The sequence below is a fragment of the Macaca fascicularis genome, chromosome 7 (assembly GCF_037993035.2).
Source record: "Macaca fascicularis isolate 582-1 chromosome 7, T2T-MFA8v1.1".
Classification (NCBI taxonomy): Eukaryota; Metazoa; Chordata; class Mammalia; order Primates; family Cercopithecidae; genus Macaca; species Macaca fascicularis.
In genome coordinates, this window is record NC_088381.1 from 130,499,486 (window position 1) to 130,519,424 (window position 19,939).

The following is a 19,939-nucleotide window of genomic DNA, read 5'->3' on the forward strand; positions in this document are numbered from 1 at the left end:
TGGACAGAGAGTATCGTGAGTGTAGAACGTTAAATTACAATCTTCAATATCAAAGGGAGAGAGTACAGCTTTTATGAGATATCAGTTGTTTTTTAAGAAAACTGGAATAAAGGACACACACCTTTACATAAATGATATAGTTGAACACATAACTATCCTTTCTGCACTATTCAGAGTGAGACTAGAAACACTTTCAGTAGCATTAAAGAGTGTGTGTTTGTGTGTGTGTATGTGTTACACTGAAAACCCAGATGGCATGTGATATAGTGTAAGAAACATTGGACTTGGAGTCAAGGCAACTGAATTTTAATCCCAATTCCTCCCAAATCCCAAATTTAATTTCCAAAGTTGTCACTATACATACAACTTTGGAGAATTGCCTACCCTTTCCATTGGTTTCTTCACTTCTCAAAGTAGGCAAGGTGCTAATTCATCCCCAATGCCCCTTCTGGCTATATAAGGTTAGTTCTGCATCACTCACCTTGGGCACATCTTTATTTAATCAAATTAAAGCATGTTACGCTGATTTTCCTAGATTAAACAGAATGTACCCAACTTGATATAGGAAAACTTGGTGTTTTCAACAATCTTACAGGAAGCAAAAGCCTCCTAGCTGGGTGGGAATAGAAGAAGCTAACAAGTTTGAAGGTTGGAAGGTTAAAGCATGTTCTATTTTTTATCCCATTCCCTGAAGAAAACATCCTATGGGACAAAAACTTCTCATTCTGCTCTTAATGGTATTGGCACTTGAGTATTTCCTCACACATCTACAATATGTATTATCATGTTTTGAATTTTTTTTTTTTGAGATGGAGTTTTCTCTTTGTTGCCCAGGCTAGAGTGCAATGGCATGATCTTGGCTCACTGCAACCTCCAACTCTTGGGTTCAAGTGATTCTCCTGCCTCAGCCTCCCTAGTAGCTGGGATTACAAGTGCCCACCACCACTCCCAGCTAATGTTTGTATTTTTAGTAGAGACAGGGTTTCACCATGTTGGCCAGGCTGGTCTGGAACTCCTGACCTTAGGTGATCCACCCGCCTTGGCCTTCCCAAGGGCTGGGATTATAGGTGTGAGCCACCATGCCCAGCCAAAAATTGGTATCTTTCTTAATTGAGTTATTACCATGGAACTTACAAGGAAAGATTGCAATTTATTGTTGACTGTGTGTGTGTGTGTGTGTGCATGTGTAAGGAAAGAAGAAAAAAAGAGGAGCAAAATCACAAGAAGTGGAGAAAGCATTAATTACTGTTCATCTATGTAGAAAGTTTCACTTCACTTTGACAATTCATTTTATCTGTGATCATCATATCCTTGATTCCTATATAATTGAAAGCTAACTCTAGAATCCTCTACTTATATTCTAATATAGCCATAGCAAACACGAAGCTTTATTTGGTTGTTTTGTAATCAAAATGTAATTTTATGTAGCCATAGGTATGAATAATTTTTCAGTGATACACCAAAAAGTGTTCCTTAAACTTGTCTTTTAGTTAGAAGAAAAATCTGCAGTTCTCATGTCGCAGACATGTTACATATTCAGCTCTTGTTTTTTAATAGGAATTTGGCAAAGCCATTTATAATTTTTTTCAAAAATGAGAAAAAGTACACTTTTATTCCATGTACATTCTGCCCTTTAAGCCTCTAAATTTCACTGCTTGGAATAAACTCATAATGTTATGATATATTAATAGAATTTTAGAAACATTATTAGAGAAACTTTTTAAAATCCCGTTTTAAAATAAGGATTTCTCCAAATTCCTATTCAGATCTGCTCATTATCTCTATCTTTCATGGTACAGAGAAATATTCTAATTCAACCAAATTTACTCCTGGAGCTTAAACTTTTTAATTTCTGATATAATACTACTTTAATTTTATCATTTATACCTTAACGATACAATTTATCAGAGGAAAAATATTATGAAAGTTTAAGATAACACTGGAATTCTAATATATCAAAAGACTGTTTCCTCTAAACCTGTTGCTTTGTGCTTTACTATTGGGGAGCTTTTCACTTATTTAACTAAATTCAAAATAGCAATTTCCAACAAAGACCCAATTCAAATAAATTCCATAAAATGCACATTTTATTCTGTATCATGAAAAAATATCCACATTTAAATAAAGTGTGAAAAAAAGCAAAGTTAGCCCTCCCTGATGAAATACAGTTTATTGTGCTGAAACCCAGAATTCTTTTGGGCTAAAAGCTTCCACCTGCCAATTCACTTTTCAAAATGACCATTTCTTGAGAACAAACATTAAATAAAGTGATAATCACCACAAACTTCCCAGAAGCAGTTGAATTTTGATCACAATTATTTCATAATTGACCCTAAAGTCACAAAGTTAAAATATTTTCAAACATTCTGTCAGCGATCAGGTGATAGGTCAACAGTACATACAAAATTTCTATATTATACATTGCAGTATCTTTGTTTAAGTAGAAAAAAGGATCTGCTTAGCATGAATCAGATTTTGAAAAGAGCCAACAAGTACTGCTTAGCATAATGGTATTAAAAACATCCCACATGAAATTTTTGCATTGTCTCCTTTGTTAATGCATGAATTAATTATTTCCAGTGAATTTAACCCTTAAAGGCAGAGGCATTTTTTATACCCCCAAAATCTCACCAATATGGTTGCAGTGACAAAAACATTTAAGAAGTTGCAAAATTAATTCCCATAGTAACATTAGTGTTATAGTAGAATTTACATTGTAGTATACAAAATGCCACAACTAGTGTAAACAAAGTCACTAAAACATAGAATAAAAAGAACTGTATAATTTTCAATATATCATGAATCTGCACATTTTGTGTTGTTTGAGTACCAAGCACTTCTAAAAGTCATTGCTCTTTCAACAAACTACAATGGATGTTTTAGGGTAAAAAAAAGGTTCTAAACTGGTTTCCGCTTTTCATAACAATCACTTAAGAAATCTGTTCCTAATATGAAATGCATATTCCCTCTTGCTTTATTAACTGTGAACAGGTTATAAGGTGGAAGGCAACTGCTTGATGGAAGACGCTGGTGCAGTCAACCCTAAGGAGATGTAAACTATACTTATTCCCTCTCTGATAAAGGGTCATAAGAAGAGCAATGTGAAAACATCCCCGCAGAGGTCAAAAAAGGAATCCTGACCACTGTTTTTTCTAAAAATGAAATAGGCTAATCTTGATTTTAAATAAAAGTGCATTTGGATTTTGTGTAAGTTGACAGTTCATGGCTGTGACATAATATACCAATATTAAATACTTAGGACTATCAAACACTGTAACATGGAATTAAAAATGAATCTTTGCTGTGATTTTTCATAGTTTACTAGCTACGTATTCTTCCTGTTTGCAGTCTTGGTCTCATCAGGAACCTTTCCCGCTATAATTTGATTGAAAAAGTTGAGGAGCAAATGAGGGGTCCATGACAACAATGGTTCTAGGAACAACAATAATTTTATGTTGCTTTTTGCCAAAGTCCAATTTCTCTAACTCAATGGAGAGTCTGACCATAGAGGGAAGTGGTTACATTTTATATTATGAAATATGATTTAGCACAGAATGGGGATAAAATTACTTAAATTAGTTATTATGGATACTCAGTCTGGTTTATTGAAGCATCAATGTGAATATTTTGGCTTTGAATGCTTTGGTCATTCAACAATCAGTGATTCTGCATGAATGAGAGAGAGTGATCAGATCTTTTTGTTTTCCCCCCATCAAAATGCAGCCCAACCAGTCAAGTGCTTAGGGAACTGGGTTTGTAGGCCAGAACCAGAGGTTCTAAACTCACTGGTTGGTGGGAGAGCACTTATTTGTAAAGAAGGCCCCAACTTTTGACAAGCTTTCAAACTGCTTCCAAAGGTTTTGTTAAAACCTTAATGACACTGTGTCATCTTAAAAACAAATAAACAAAAGCTATTTAAAAGGCACCACACACAGAAAACTCGTTAAAAGGAAGCAACTGCTATCCCTTCCCCACTCTCCCTTTTCCTCAGTTATAACTCTGGCCATAAGCTGCACTTTTTGGTTTACTGTTCTTTGACCAAGTGCCTTTACAGGTAGTACAAGTCATGACTTCATTTAAATAATCATGCAGTGATAATGTAAAAGCCAGGATGGAAGTGAGCTGACTATAAAAAGCTTTGGATAGTGTCAGTGGGGTCCTTCACAGTCATTATTTTAAAAGTAGGATTATTCCTTTCTATGATTACCTCTGGCTCAGTTATTAGCCAAGTGAAAACAAGATGGTTTGGGCTGAAGATTCCAGCATGCAGTGTTGTAATATCTTGGTTTTTTCTCCTTTTCTCAAGACACTTGCTTTCAAAATCTCAAAGTGTAGAATAAATAAATCACATTCAGAAAATTAACATTTTTTCATTAGAGAAAATTATTGAAACTCTCTGAAGTAAATACACATACTAGGAACTCATTAATTTTGGATATAAGGATAAAAGTTGCCATTCTAAACAGAGATAGTTAATTTGGATAATGCATTTAATGGTGGCTTGGCCAAGAAGCCAACATCAGTGCAATCAATAAAAATATCTGAATAATCTACTTAAAACCCAATGAGTCAAAAAATAAATTTTAAAAATAAATTTCAGAGTCTCATCCAAATCCCACTATTAAAAATAAAAAGAAATTATAGAAAAAATCCTGAATGACTCTTGCTTTCCTTAATTATTATGCATTATCTCTTTAGGTTAAAATTCAACTGGAAATGTTGATACCAGTGACTGTATGTGAAACATGCTTCTTATTTATAACTACATTTGACAGTTTACTTTGGCTGATGTCTTTCAACTGTTGGGAGAAGTAAATGAAAATTCCACTGTTAGGACAGGGCACCTTTTGCTTAAGACAGTATGATTTCAACCTCTGTCATTGACTCTGACCTACCAAGAAAAAACAAACATTTACATTCACATTATAGAGTGCAATTTTTAAGAATTATTTTAAGAAATCTTTCAAAGCTTGTGTCTGGAAAAACTTAGACCAGATGGCTGAAGTAGATAGTTCTTTAACGTCAGTATTCTACAAAATAAAGTTTTCTCCCTAAGGTCTGACTGCATGTGTTAGAAACTCAACTTTACCATGTAACAGGTATGCTATCCCGGACAAGTTCCTTAACTTATACCTTCATGGGGTTGTTGCAAGAATTAAATTTGATAACCTAAATAAAATGCTTATCATAGTGAACACTTGGTAAATATAAGCTTAGTTAACTTATTTAACTTCTAAGTCTAAGAGTAAAGAAGCAGATAGATTCTACTCAGTCTTTTCTCAACCCTCGCCTTCATCACCTTCCTAGTTCCCAGTCCAAATCCTCAGTGGCCCTGACCCTCATAAAGAATGCAAACACATGGGTCTTATCCTAAACATGAAGTGATAGAAAATCTCAAGTCAGAATACAGACCAAAACTTATAATACATAGCACATAGTTGAGAATTTTGTTATAAGAATGTCTGCCCATGTGAAATCATGTATCTTGAACAGTTCATGATTATTTTAATATAAAAAGTTGAAGGATGAACTACTCTAGTTTTTATTTGTATAAATTTAAGGGTTACACATTTAGTTTTGTCACATAGATATATTGATGAACTACTCTATACCTTGGCCACTTATCAATATGCATACTTTTTTTCACAAAATTGAGAATGTCCGCCAAGCAGTATGATTAAGTAGAATTAAGAAAAATCTTAAAATTTACCTATCTTTCTCTTCTTTCTCTCTTCCATCAACGGAGCTTCATTCTCTCCACGTTTATTTGATTCGTAGTTCTAAATTCCCAGAGAAGTATCAAGTTTTATGCTGACCTGCCACTAATAATTATTTAGCAAACTATGCCTCCCTCCATCAACCTCTGACCAGATAAATCTCTTCTAAAACCTAAAAGAATATGTAGATAAAAATCACATCACCATCAATCCCTGAAATCTCTTCTAAAATCTAGAAGAATATTTTGATAGAGAGTACATCATGGATACTCTTCTATGAAAGAATGAAAAAGTGATCATTTGTCATAATGTAATTTTCACCTGCAAGAAAGATAATTTTTGCATTACCTAATAGTGCGTTGATATAAGAAGGCAACAGCTGTTATCTTTGTTTTCTTATTTATTGCCGGGGGAATGGTAGCATTTGGTACACCAGAAAAGGTTAACTTGCCCATAATTACACTTTTAGTTTGTGGTAAAGCTAAATTCAGAATCCAAGACAAAGCTCAGATACTAATCTTAAGGTATTTTCCAAAAGATTGTTTTTGTCTTTTCCCCCTTTCCATTAAGACAAGAAGAGAAATACTTTTACACCTAATAGAAAAAATTATAGCACAACATTCACAAGACTATAAAATATTCATATTTGAGAGTTATCCATGTATGATATGCACATTCTAGATAAATGTTCTCATTACCTACATGAAATTTTGGAAAACAAACTCTGAGAAAATTGCTTAAACGATGAAAATTATACAAGATAGTGGAATTCATTAGGAATATGATGAATAATTTCACAAATATCTGCCACTGCACACTTCAAAACAGTCACTGCTCTGAAGGCTAATATTAAAAAAAAATTCCAAATGACTTTAATTATTTAAAATAAGACATCAAATGGACCAGATCTCAGAGGGTGAACAAAATCTCCTTAAACAGAAGGGAAAATGTGATTTTCATCTGGGCTCCAATAAGGTTAATTTTGATAACGGTACTTCAGTTAACAGTCACAACTAATTTTCCTATTAAAGTGTTGAGTACAATAGAAGTACACATTTCTTCTAGAGCAATTTCAAACCCCAAATTTTCCATTTTTTCTTTGATATGCATAAAGTTGTTTGTAAAAAAATACTTAGGACATTTTTAGTCCCATACTTAATGCGAGACGCAACTAGCATCATAAAAATTTTCCATTTTAACAATGAAGCATGGGCCTGTATTCAACCACTTCATTCATTTCAACCACTGTGCCTGAACCATTTTCAGTACCATTCATGTAGCTTTGGTATTGTCATCTGGCTTTTGTGTGCCCATTTGCCTTTTATCATAATCTCTTCCATCTGCTAGATCACATTTAGTGCAACAATATCCTGATGCAGACTGATAAAACTTGCCATTATGATACATCACTCACATTTCCATTCTAATTTGACTTTTGCTATTATGTTACAACCACCTGTCGAGGATACAGCATCTGATCTTACCTATTAATAACATCATAGAAAAATATTGAAGGTGCGTAAATTGCTTTGGAAAATGTTTGGATTTCAAATACATATCCATTTACTCCTATTAATACATTATTTAGAAATATAATATTAAAAATTTTATTCTGGATGCACCAAGAGCATCTATACAGTGTAGGAATAAAACATGCAGTTATCTGGTCCCCAAAAGAGCATCTACTGTCTATGTGCTAGCTGAGGCAACACAGAACATGATTGTATCATTATTGCATGTATTAAAGCAAGTGTTCACCCTTCATTCAAATCTGAGTAAATTCAACTGCTAAGATTTGTGGAATCTGGGAACCTAAAAGACTACTCTATATACAATGTTTGCTGAAAACACGCATTCCTGCTGAAAACAGCGGGGTGCATTCAGCACCTCTTCATATCATGCACACAGACAACAGAGATGGCTGAAAAAACTCTATGATAACTGCGCCATAAATAAACAATTGATACTTTCCCTCCTTCTTGAAAACTCGGAGTAATTCAAAACCATTATGTTTCTCACATATATGAGCAATAATATTGTAGGTCGATTAGGTGAAATTCTATGTCAATGTCAGAACACGGTAAATATTTGCACCACTAATATGCAAAGGCATGAATTAGAACTTCAAATCATCATGTTGTTCACAGTCATTCTTTTACAGTTTTATACCAACAGTTATTTTTGAAGCACTGGCTAAAGTTAAACTAACAACTTCCGTACTCAGATTTTTATCTTAACCACACATTCACCTTTAAAAGCTTAAGCCAAACTTGACTTAAACAGATAGAAAAACATCCTGAAATTCAATAAATGTCAGAGGTCAAGAAAAAGGCATCATCCTCACCATGAAAGCAACAAAATTCCAATTTCAAGGCTGATTCCTTACTCCATAATTATTTCATTTTCTTGTGTTTGTGGTAGGTAGATATTGTAGCATTACATGGAGACGTGCTCCCCTGAAAACTTCCATTATGGCTAATGGAAGTTATGTGCACAAAGAAAGGAAAACGGAGCCCACGGCACATAACGTATGTTTTGAGACTCCTAGATTAAAGAGGCACATCTTGTGGGCATGTGAAGTTCAGTAGAAATTCTAAAATAGCAACAGTTTTTATAAATCACTGTTTTGCACTTCTCAAGTCTGAATGTGATAACGTGTCTTTCAGTTCTAGTGGCTTTGGTTGGGGATACTGGGAGATAGAAAAGCTCATACAAATAGGTATAATAGACCAAAATATCTCCTTCGATTTTGCCATCATTTTTGCATATTGTTAACATATATGTACAGAAGATCCAGTAATATATAAATTACTCACACATATTTTCAACTTCATGCAAACACTAACTCCCCTGCTCCCCATATTAAATGCTGTGCATGCGCTGACTGAAAAGTATGCTTCCCTGAACAACTTCCTAAAATATAGTTTAGTCAAAAGAAATAAGTTCTCCTGGGTTCTTACAAGTGAATGTGTATTTTATTCTCAATCCATATCATTTAAGGGACTAGCTATATACAGGACTACTCTTTGTGACTTTTTAAAAAAAACTTGACAATAGGCACTTTCTACAAAGAGGATTTGAATTCAAAAGACTAAAATTCAGTCTCTAGTATCCCCCTTTCATAAATGGATCTGCCTGAGCCACAATAGTTTATTGAATCAACTTAGCAGAAGTCCAGCAGTAGAACTGTGTGCAAAAAGCTTTTAAAAATTATAAACAGAATAAAATGATAGAAAAGCAGTTATCTGAGTCGAGCAACTTAATGTCTACTTCTTGGTTTGTTTGTTTGTTTGTTTTGCCACATTTCATGTGTTATCACTACAAACACTAAGATTCATGTGTCAACAATCCGCACCAGTGTTTCATTCTTTCTAAGTTACAGACATGCCACAAAAATTTATCTGTTTACACTCTTTTTTATTTTATATCATAATAGTATTTTGATATGATTACTTAAATGCTTTTTTTTTGTATGTTTCTCTGCTAAGAAGCCTTTCAACGTCACTCTTGAACATGTTTTGGAAATACAAATTTAGAGCATTCATAAGCTTTGGAAATTCAGCATCTCTTACGCGAATTGTCAAAAGGCCTTATACCCTGTGGTGCAGTGTTTCTATAATAACGTACACTATATTAATAGTTTAGTATTTATGGTGTCGATAATGTCAGCCTACAAGATGGCAGCTGTTCTCCAAGAAGGAGGGAGTAGGGATTTCCTTACATAAGAGCTAATGATTACTATCTAAGTATAATGTTAAAAAAGGAGAGGTATAGTTGATCAAAAATGTAATTCATGCACAAAACCCATAGCAATAAGTTTTCAATACCCCACACTGTTATCTGACTTAGCAACAAAACAGTCATTTAAATGGAGCAAACACCGCCTGTAGGGGAAAAGAACCTAACACTAAGTTACAGAAAAATCCTAGGGAAAGAGATCATAACATGGTACTAATAGTTGAAAAGACTGAACTCTTCCTTGGCATTAATCTATAATTTTAACTTAACAGAACAGTGAGAAAATGATAGCACGATATACATACTCAGCCTGAGATCAAATTTGTCATGGCAACATTGGCAGGTTGGACCCTGATTCTTCAAATATTACATTGCCTTGGGTAACAAAAATCATACTCTTTTATTATAGAATAGAGATTATAAATAAATGTAAATTGTGCATGCAGTCAACTGCATAATATACAAGCAATATCTATGTTTTTAATCATCATCTTCTTTGGCAGGCCAGAATCCAGCTGGACATGCAATATTTACATATCAAAATCCATGTGTGGTCATCATCTTGAAAGCAAGTGAAAATATATATATGTATATACTGTATATACACACATATGTATATACTGTTTTAATATATTAACAAATATATATGTATATATATTAAAAGTGGATTTCATCTTTGTCAGATTCAGGTGATTCAGGCCTTGAAACACTAAAAATATCCTGACATGGTATCTGGGGAGGTACTTGGAGTGGCATTTGGGATTTGGGAGACGAGGCCTGGGGTATGCTTTTCTCTGACAGTATTTTTAAAATTTCTGCCACCTGCTTTTCTAGGGCAGTCATTCTGCAGCTGAGCAGCTGGATGTCCTCTTTGAGTTCGTGTTTGACTTCCTGCAGTGTGGTCTGTAAGGCCTGCTCCGGGATGGGATAAAACGGGTGCTTGGCATCAGCCTGGATGGGACTGTGCTCCAGCGGACTTCGGGCCTCCCCAGCCTTATCCAAACGAAGGTCACTTTTTGTAATTCCACTGTCACAAGAATCTGTTTTCCGTAGTGGGTTTTTGGTCACACTGTTCTCTGAATCACTGCTCTTGGGATCCTCAGACAATAGCCCCATTGACTCAGCTTTAGTGACATTATTCCAGTCTTCCTTTTTCTCCTCATGGGCTCCCATATTATTCTTGAGTCGCAGCCACCCTTTTCCATTTCCATTCTTCATTCTTATTGGGCTGTTGACTTTGAGACATTTTTGGTCAGCACCGCCGTTGGGCTTGAGTTCCATGGCATCGCGGTTGTTCTGCTTAAGGGATTCGCTGGTTTTCACGTAGGCCAGAGATGTCTGAATGGGAGTAATTTGTGACACAGTCACCACACTGGTGCCAGTGATGGAGGCTCCATTCTGTAAGGAGCGGCTCTCTACCTGGAGTTGGTTCCTCTCGGGGTCACCCTGTGTTGAGCCCTGATTTCGCAGCTCCTTCTGCTGCTTGAACTTCTGGAAGAGCTTTCTGACCGGGTGGTCCACAGGGATGCTGAGGGTCACCTCATTCTTCTGCCGGAGGCGCTCCTCCTCCTCTTTCTTCACATCACTGATCTTACGAAAGATGATCTGTGGAACGGGAGAGACAGTCAGAGCCTGATTATAAAAGCAGATGGATTAACAGTTGTGTGACACTATGCTGTATGTGCTTTGTGTTACAAAGAAAACCCTTCAACATTCAATAAGATTATTTCTGAAGAAAAAAATCCGAATGCCATTTATGGAATTGCATTTATGAAATTTATGGATGCAATATGCCTTAAATCCAACACGGAAATGTTGGCTACTTACTTACTTAGTTCTAGTCCCCTACATATCAGAGGGAGAATTACTCAAGAGACAACTGAGTAGAGGTACTTTGCTTCTAGTTTATGTTCCCATTATATTACTGTTTAGTAGGAAATACACAAACACACACACACACACATATATATATATTTGTATGTATATATATGTATACATATATAAGGAAATACATATTTATCCCTTAAATTTCTCTGTAATGAATTGCTACTTTTGTATGATTTTCCGATTTTCCTTATTGTGTAGAAATAAGATTCAAAACCATTTTTAATATTATCCTCTGTTTCAGTATCAGATAGTAAGAATTCCAGGCTATAAATGTACTGAAAAGTTAAGACAGTTTAGCAAATGGCACCTGGGGTGGGTGAGGGGAGAATTTAAATTTATTTATGTGACCCTAGAAGGCAGAACTAGAATTTGTGAGAAAACATTTCTAGGAGGCAACACCAGCTCAGCACAGAGACTTCACTGCAAACTGCTGTCTATCGAATAAACTGCCTCGAAAATTCATGATCATTCTAGCACCAAAAGGTTAAAACAGAAAGTATTTTTTCATGTGACATGTTCACTGGGTTGGAGGTTGAACTCTTCAATTTCCAAGATTCTTTAAATTTTAAACATAAAACTAAATACATAGTACAGGTGAGGGGTTAGATATCCATAAATAAATGAGCATCATTTTATTTAAAATGTATTTTGAAGATAATAATGGGAAGAACTTACGACAACCCCATCAAAAGAAATAAAAAAAATGTTGGCTATATAAGAAATTGCCACATATATTATCAGAGTTGGAAGTAAAGTTAATGTGTGAGATTTTTGCTCAGAGTCCTGAAAAGCAAAGTACCTGCAGGTGAAGGCTGTAAGGAAAATTTTTAAAAAAAGAATTATATAAGATAAGGCACTTTCAGAATCAGACAATTTTATTACTCAAGGAAAATTACTTACCTTGATCACCCTCCATAAGTTGTTGGCTAGAGTAGAAACACATGTGAAGCATGCATTCTCTAACCCATAACAGACACTCAACATACATTGGTTCTCTCTCCTTGAACTCTCATAAAATACTCCTATCTGAAACCATTTACTATTCTTTGAATATTCAGCAGCTGCCTGGAGTAACATATAATCATTGATTTTACACCAAAAACAGACACTATTGATGGTCACCGTTAACAGAAAAGTCAGAAAGGTAGGAATTCCCCTTCCAGGTAAGAGGGCATTTTCTAAAATGAGATTGATGCACTAAATTCAGCTTATCAAGTGGTAATAATTTGTATTTTAAAATAAATTCAGTAACTGTAAAGGCCAATATTTTTCTTCTTGTTAGTGGCACATGAAATTGGGTCTTTTAAAAATATGTAATAATAATCTCAAATTCTGATATCAAAGCTCCAGCAGTTTAATTAGAAGTCTTTCAAAGGGCTGACGCATTTCTTACGCTTCCCAAGTAAACATAGGTTGTACTAAGTCTTCAAGATACGAACATTCTTTAGAACCAGACAGACCCAGACACAGAAACACAGATACTATTTTCCTATTTCAGCCCCTTTTTGAAAAAGTACTCACTTTGATTCTATGGGTGGACATGAGAGGCTTAACATGAATAATTTTCCACATCCCCCTTCCCATTCACCACTGGCCCTTTTTACTTTTTTAAGGTGGTTGTTTAGCCTAGGATAGACATAGTGTTGGTTCGATGTGGTAACTGAGAGCAGCCTTCACATTTGGGAAAAGGGAACCGTTTCAAAGTCAGTGGAGTGTGACAGGTGCTAGGCACACAGGAAGGTCAGGTAAAATGCAGGTCCTCTGTGCAATATTTGGGACATACTAAAAACATCAGACATTAAAAATCTGAATTGGACATATGTATCCTTTAACAAATATTCATTGTTTATCAGAATTTTAATTTTACCTTGGAGTCCTGTATTTTTGTTTGCTACATTTGGCAACCCTATTAGTATATACAGACAAGGACATTCCTATCTTTGTAATGTCTACACGTCCTGCCACGCAGAGACTATACTGAAAGATTTGGTATTACTGATATCTGAGAATTTGTGGACACCTTAGGCAAGAGCCTTATTTGTTTAGATTTGTCAATATAATGGCCAATAATTGCTTGCAATTATTGTGTGCTTACCAAGTTCAAGGTGTTTTGTGATGTAAGACTGTAACATGCCCATGTAAAATATCAATAAAATAAATCTTTCCCAGCTTCCTTGACCACCAGCTGCCCCACCCACCCAACCAAGAACAAACAAAAGTATTTGAATTGCTACTCTTTAGCTAGAAACAAAGACTCCAAATACAAAAATACATAGAGCAAAGTGGGTCCTGGCACAGGGCTTGATTTCTCACCTACACCAGGGGACAAATGAGATAGAACTGGATCTGTATTTTGCTGTCAAGAAACGTAAAAGTAACAGGGAAAGAGAAAAAATCGAGCTCTGGTACATTAGATGACAGAATTCTGAGCATTGCACATTGTTCCTTTCCCCCTTTTTACTCCCCGGAGATAGGAAATTAAGTAATTTCAAACATAGCTCCCTTGAGGTTTGAGGGTACTTATGAGCAACAAGACTGGTCCTGAATTGCTACCGAGTTTGCAGAACAGCAGGACCTACACATCCAGTCTCAGGAGCCAGCAATGCACGGTGGAAAAACACGCTCTTTAGAGAGCCACAGATAACTTCTTTGCTCCTTGCCCTTCACTTCCTTTATAGCTCAGAGGGGCACTGGCTGGGATGCCCTGGAGCTCAGGAAGTCACTGAAGTCAGTCATTCGTGAATTCAGTCTGCTAGAAGCCAGCCAAGGCAAAAGCACTGTGTGAGGTGGGAAAAGTTATTGCACCCCGTAGGTCACCTGCCACCAGGGACTTTCAGGCCATCAATTATGCCACACATAAAGACAGCCAGCAGTTGGACATGACCAGCTCAAAAGCCAACACTCTGAGGAGTGGCTACAGGCCCTCCAGATCTCAGACACAAGCCCTAAGTCCTGAAGTAGATCCCCCTTTCTCCTTAGCAGCAGGCCTGCTGACAATCTGCAGCCCAGTGAGAGGAGAAGCAAGTGCAGGAGGAAGGTTGGAAAGAGGGGATCATGAGGAGATTTATCACCCAGTCTATACAACTATAACTGAAGCCTAACTGAAAACAGTAACACTTGGATTTGGTCAACTACTTATTATATCCAGGTTTGTAAGAGGTAGATTTTTTTTAAAAAAATTACTAGTTTGAATTGACTGTATAGGATTAGATTACATTTATTTTATTTTACTTTTGACTATGGAACAAAATAATGGTATTGTAAAATGATTATAAAATAGCTGTATGTAGCAATGTGGTCACTTCCACACATGTATTTTCCCATTTAAGTGTCATAAATGAGAACATTTTATGAGCTAGGTCCTATTCTCTACTGTAGGACACAGGTCCTATTATTCTTATATTACAGAGAAGCCAATTGAGGCATAAAGAGTTTAAGTGGTTTCCCTTAGGTCACACAACTGAGTGTCCAGGATACAAATCCGAGGGGTCAGATTCCAAACAGTCTTAACCATTCCACTCTCCTGCTCCTCAAGGTAACTTTTATACTTTCTCCTGGACTCCGTGAAAACTTGGATAGATGAATGGGTGAAGTAGGAAGTCGTGCAGCAGTTTCACACCCAGCAGGTCACCCTTCCCAGAGCCTTTGCCATGGAGAACCACCGCTGAAAGCAGTGAATGGAACACGATCGAAGCTCTATGCTTGCTGGGAAAGTGGTAGCCTTGACCAGCACTTTGAAAGAGCTTTGTGGGAGGCAGTCTCTAGACCCTCCTCACTCTCCAAAGCAGAGCCAGTAGGCTTCAATGCATGCTACCATTTTGTAGCTTCCGGTCCCCTTCAAGGATGCCTTGCGTTTTTGTTTTGTTTTTAACTTCCTTCTACATATATTAAATATACTACCTTTATGAAAGGCGGGGGCAGGGAGGGTCAAAGAATGTGACTTTCCCTGGACTTTGACATCATCCTTGATTCCATTTACACCTAAATCATTTGTTTATTAGAATAGGGATTTCTGTCTGCTTTGCTAACTGCTATATCTCAAGTGTCTATAACATGCCTGCCACATTGAAATTCCTCAACAAATAAATGTTATTCATTAGTTCAAGAACCTTTTCATACATTCAGCAAATGTATGTTTGTTACAAATAAGAAGGGCACTTTATAGTTGCCCTTCACTATGTTCCACTCTCCAAACAATGAATCAGTGCTATCTGTATATTATTATTATTATTATTATTATTATTATTATTGATCATTAATGTCTACTCCTCATTTGGAAGCAGGAGCTATATCATTTGCCTTCTGGCATTCCTAGAACCTGGCCAGCTGCTGAACAAATGCATACTGGATAGCTCACGTTCAAATCTTTGACCCACAAATCAGTCATTGAAAGGTCTTGAATCAGAATTTGCTTTGATTTCATTGCAAGGATGCAACAATATCCATTAGAAGCTTATTTTCTAACTTATGACAAAACAAAATTTTCTTTCCTACTGCAAGGTAAGAGAATATAGGCACTGGAATTAAAAACAAATGAAAAATGAAAAGGTGATTTAATCATGCTTATGGGCTTTAAACACTAATTTACAAGGTGCTACCACCAGCTGATCCATATCTTATATGCAAAGTATGATAGTTTTCTGTTTTGTAGTTTAAAAGAATGTACAAATATAATAAATCAGAAGATAAAACATCAGGGATGCCTAACATAAGTAACTCACTGTATTTCAAAAACATGAAATGCAATTAGGCCCTCTCTATAAGTCCTTACAGTTTCAGAGACAGTTTTATGACCTAAGCTCCAATATTGAGTAACATTGAATATTTATTACTAAGAAAACTACATTTCTATGGTAATTATTATACATTACCATTATGAGTATTCTCAAATTAATTCTGCTGAACGTTTCCTTTTAAGAAGGGTTTTTTGGCTGGGAATGGTGGTTCATACCTGTAATCCCAGCTCTTTGGGAGGCCAAAGTGGGAGGATCATTTGAGCCCAGAAGTTTGAGACCACCCTGGTAACACAGGAAGACCCTATCTCTACAATAAAATTAAAAAAAAAAAAAAAGACACGCATGGTGGTACATGCCCGTGGTCCTAGCTACTTGGGAGGCTGAGGCAGAAGGATCACCTGAGCTCAGGAATCTGAAGTTCCAATAAGTTATGATCATGCCATTGCATGTCAACCTGGGTCTCAAAAATAATAATAAATAAAAATTTTAAAAGGAAGGGCTTTTTACCTTTAACTTTATTTTTAACATGCATGTAGTAAAATGGTTCAACTTAACGTAGCGGAAACATCGATAAATTTTATTTAAACTCTTTAAAATGGTGTGTTTTATTTACATTTTAAAAATTGCATCCTACACTTTGGCCATTGAAAGAACCTATAAACAGTAAGATTTTTCAAAATCCAATTGAATCTTTCATGGGCAACTGGCAAATTGTAACTCAAAAAGTAAAATGTCTCCTGCTAATTCAATATGTAATTTATATACTTTAATTTTACTCAATTATTATATGGATGATCATTTTTCTCTAAAAAACAAGCATTTTTTTAACCATGAAGAAATTATTATAGAAAGTGTTAAAGGATTTGAGTTCATAAGAGTTCAACTTGTATGAATTAAATGGTGTGAAAAATGCATATCCTTACTTATCAATGTAGTTTTAAAAGAAATCAGCTTTTAAAAAATCTAATATTTGGTTTTATTCTCAGTACTAAAAACCTAGACCCTTTTTACTTGATGTACATTGTGTCCATCTTTTGTCCAATGGCAAATCAGATTGCTGCTGAACACTACAAAAATTAAGGACAAAATTTTAAAACCAGACATCAGGCTACGGTTCCAGCTACCCATTTATTGGTAGAATGCACAATAACCTGTACTGTTTCTATCAGCAAAGAGATTTATTTCATTTAAGCTTTATTTTTCTCTGTACTTCATTATGTTCTGCAGAATCCATGCTGGAAGGTTTAATTTATTTAAATGATAAAAGCTTCTTAAACGTAACAGGGAACATGGCCAACTGAGCTTTCCATTTCAAAAGTAGGGCATTTGATCATAAAAGTGATATCAAAATTGAATAATTTGAATGTGTACTGAACTTTGAAATCCAATAAAGGCAAGTAAACAATGGTTAGAATCATTTGTCCAATGACATGGATTTAGTGTTAGATAATTTGCAGAAAAGAAAGAGGTGTTTTCTCTCAAATGGCTCATCACTTACAAGATCTGTGAATTGACTAGGAATTTATAGCTATATGTGATCAAGCAGTGAGTAGCTCTGGTTCATTTGACTCTCCTGGGATTTAGTTGGTTTGATTCTTTGGTTCTTCTTACCGTTTCCATAATCTTAGTCACAAATTCTAACTCTAGCCCTCCAATCCATGACAACCTGAACTAATACAACAAAGCATTATTTATTCAACACTACCATGTATATATCAGAGGCTGTAAACTCTCAGTGAAGGCTACAGTGATGGGGCTGTTGCAAATGACCATTCTACAAATTTAGATGTGCTTAGGGTAACAATGATGCATGATACTCTGTTTTGAGACGTGGCAGCCTTGTTTACTTCAGCCACTCATAAATCTAGAAGCTCTCCAAGGGCACAAAATGTGTTACAGATCTAATTCAGCCTCTTAGGCCCTAAAACTTTTGAAGAATTAATTAATTAAGCAAATGTAAAGAAAAAGGAAGGAAGGAAAATGGGTAGAGAGGAAGGAAGAAAGGGAGGAAGGGAGGGAGGGATAGAAGAAGGGAAGAAAGGAGGGACGGGAAGGGATAGGGAAGGAATATCTTTTGGTTTTGCTAATGTGTAGGTAATGCCTAATGTAAGAATGATTAGTATGATGCAAATGCAAAAGATTCTAGAATAACTAATACAGTTACTGAAATAACTAATGAAATGTTCTAAGCATCATTTTCTTTACCATGTAAAAGATCATTTATCTCAATTCTGAATTCAGGCTATCATAAACATGAAAATATATTTTTCACAATGAACAAAACATAGACTGTAAACTTTACCAGTGCTAGCCTAACTTTGAAATATGGTGCTCAATGCATATGTTTTTATTTGTACAAATTTTTCATTTAAAAAAAAATAGAAGGAAAGCAAAGTCTTCAAAAGCAAGAATACAGTTATTCCAAGGTTAATCTGACAAGGTTTTTTTTTTTTTAGACGGAGTCTTACTCTGTCACCCAGGCTGGAGTGCAGTGGTGCAATCTCGGCTCACCGCAAGCTCTTCCTCCTGGGTTCACGCCATTCTCCTGCCTCAGCCTCCCGAGTAGCTGGGGCTACCGGTGCCCACCACCATGCCCAGCTAAGTTTTTGTATTTTTAATACAGACGGGGTTTCACCATGTTAGCCAGGATGGTCTCGATATCCTGACCTCGTGATCCGACCACCTCAGCCTCTGACAAGATTTTGATTCATTGTATCAAACACTGCAGTAGCCCATGAATTGCTCTCCTTGCCTCAATTTTTAGTCTCATTTTTCTTCATTCTACTCTTTGCTGTTGACTGTAAAATATAATAGTGTACTAGTCTAAAAATTACAGAATAAAATCCAAACTCCTTAGTAAGAAGTCAGCAATCCAGCAGTGGTCCAGCCCTACCTGCTTCTCTAACCTCTGCTTCCTTCACTCCTCACTTGGCCTCCACACACCTGCCACACTGAGTCACTTTGAGTTTGAGCATGTATTTATGATACTGCATATACTGTTCTTCTTCCTCCTCTTCACCCACTGGAGAACTCCTATGTGTCCTTTGATACTCAGCTCAACTGTGTCCCTCTTTATAAGGTAGGACTAGCTACATAATTTTCAGAGCCCAATGCAAGATAAAAATGCAGGATCTCTAACATCATACATCATATAGTATATAGTAAAGTACTAGAAGCTTTCCCCCTAATGTCAGCAAAGAGAGGAGCAGGGATGATCCCATCACTTCTACTTAACATTGTATTGGGGGTTCTAGCCAAAGAAATTGTCGAGAAAATAAAATAAAATTTATCCAGAATAGAAAGGAAGAATTAAAACTCCTCTAGAGATGACATGATCATGCATATAGAAAAATCTTAAGAAATACAAGAAAAGCCCACTAGAATTGATAAAGGAGTTCAGCTAGGATGCAGTATATGCATTCAATATAAAAATCTGTTATATTTCTATGCACTAGCCATGAACCATCTGAAAATGAAATTAAGAAAATAATGTTATTGACAATAGCTTCAAGGAGAATAAAAGAAATAAATTTAGCAAAAGAAGAGGTATAGGAGTTGCACCTAGAAAAACTACAAAACATTGACATAGATTAAAGAAAACCTAAATAAATGGAAAGACATCTCATGTTTACATATTGGAAGATGATATTGCTAACATGGCAATACTACCCAAGTTGCTCTATAGTTTTGATAACAATTTTCATCAAAATTTCAACTGCCTATTTTTCAGAAATTGATAAACCAACCCTAAATTTTAGATGAAAATGCAAGGGACTCAGAAGAGTTGAAACAATATTGGAAAAAGAGAACAAAGTTGGAGGACTTACACCTAACACTTTTAAAATGTATAACAAAGCTACA

At 35.7% G+C, this 19,939-nt stretch overlaps 1 protein-coding gene across 2 annotated transcripts in view; it reads right to left on the bottom strand.

Moving 5' to 3' along the window:
- Window positions 1-2,069: 2,069 nt before the first annotated feature.
- Window positions 2,070-19,939, bottom strand: part of KCNH5 (potassium voltage-gated channel subfamily H member 5) — a 346,531-nt gene continuing 328,661 nt past the window's right edge. Inside the window, exon 11 of one of the 2 annotated variants that reach the window (XM_005561443.4) lies at window positions 2,070-11,060. In XM_005561443.4, coding sequence (XP_005561500.1) covers window positions 10,113-11,060 — 948 coding nt within the window. In that variant the 3' untranslated portion in view covers window positions 2,070-10,112. The remainder of the gene's footprint in view (window positions 11,061-19,939) is intronic. The other variant, XR_012416327.1, reaches the window with a different exon arrangement.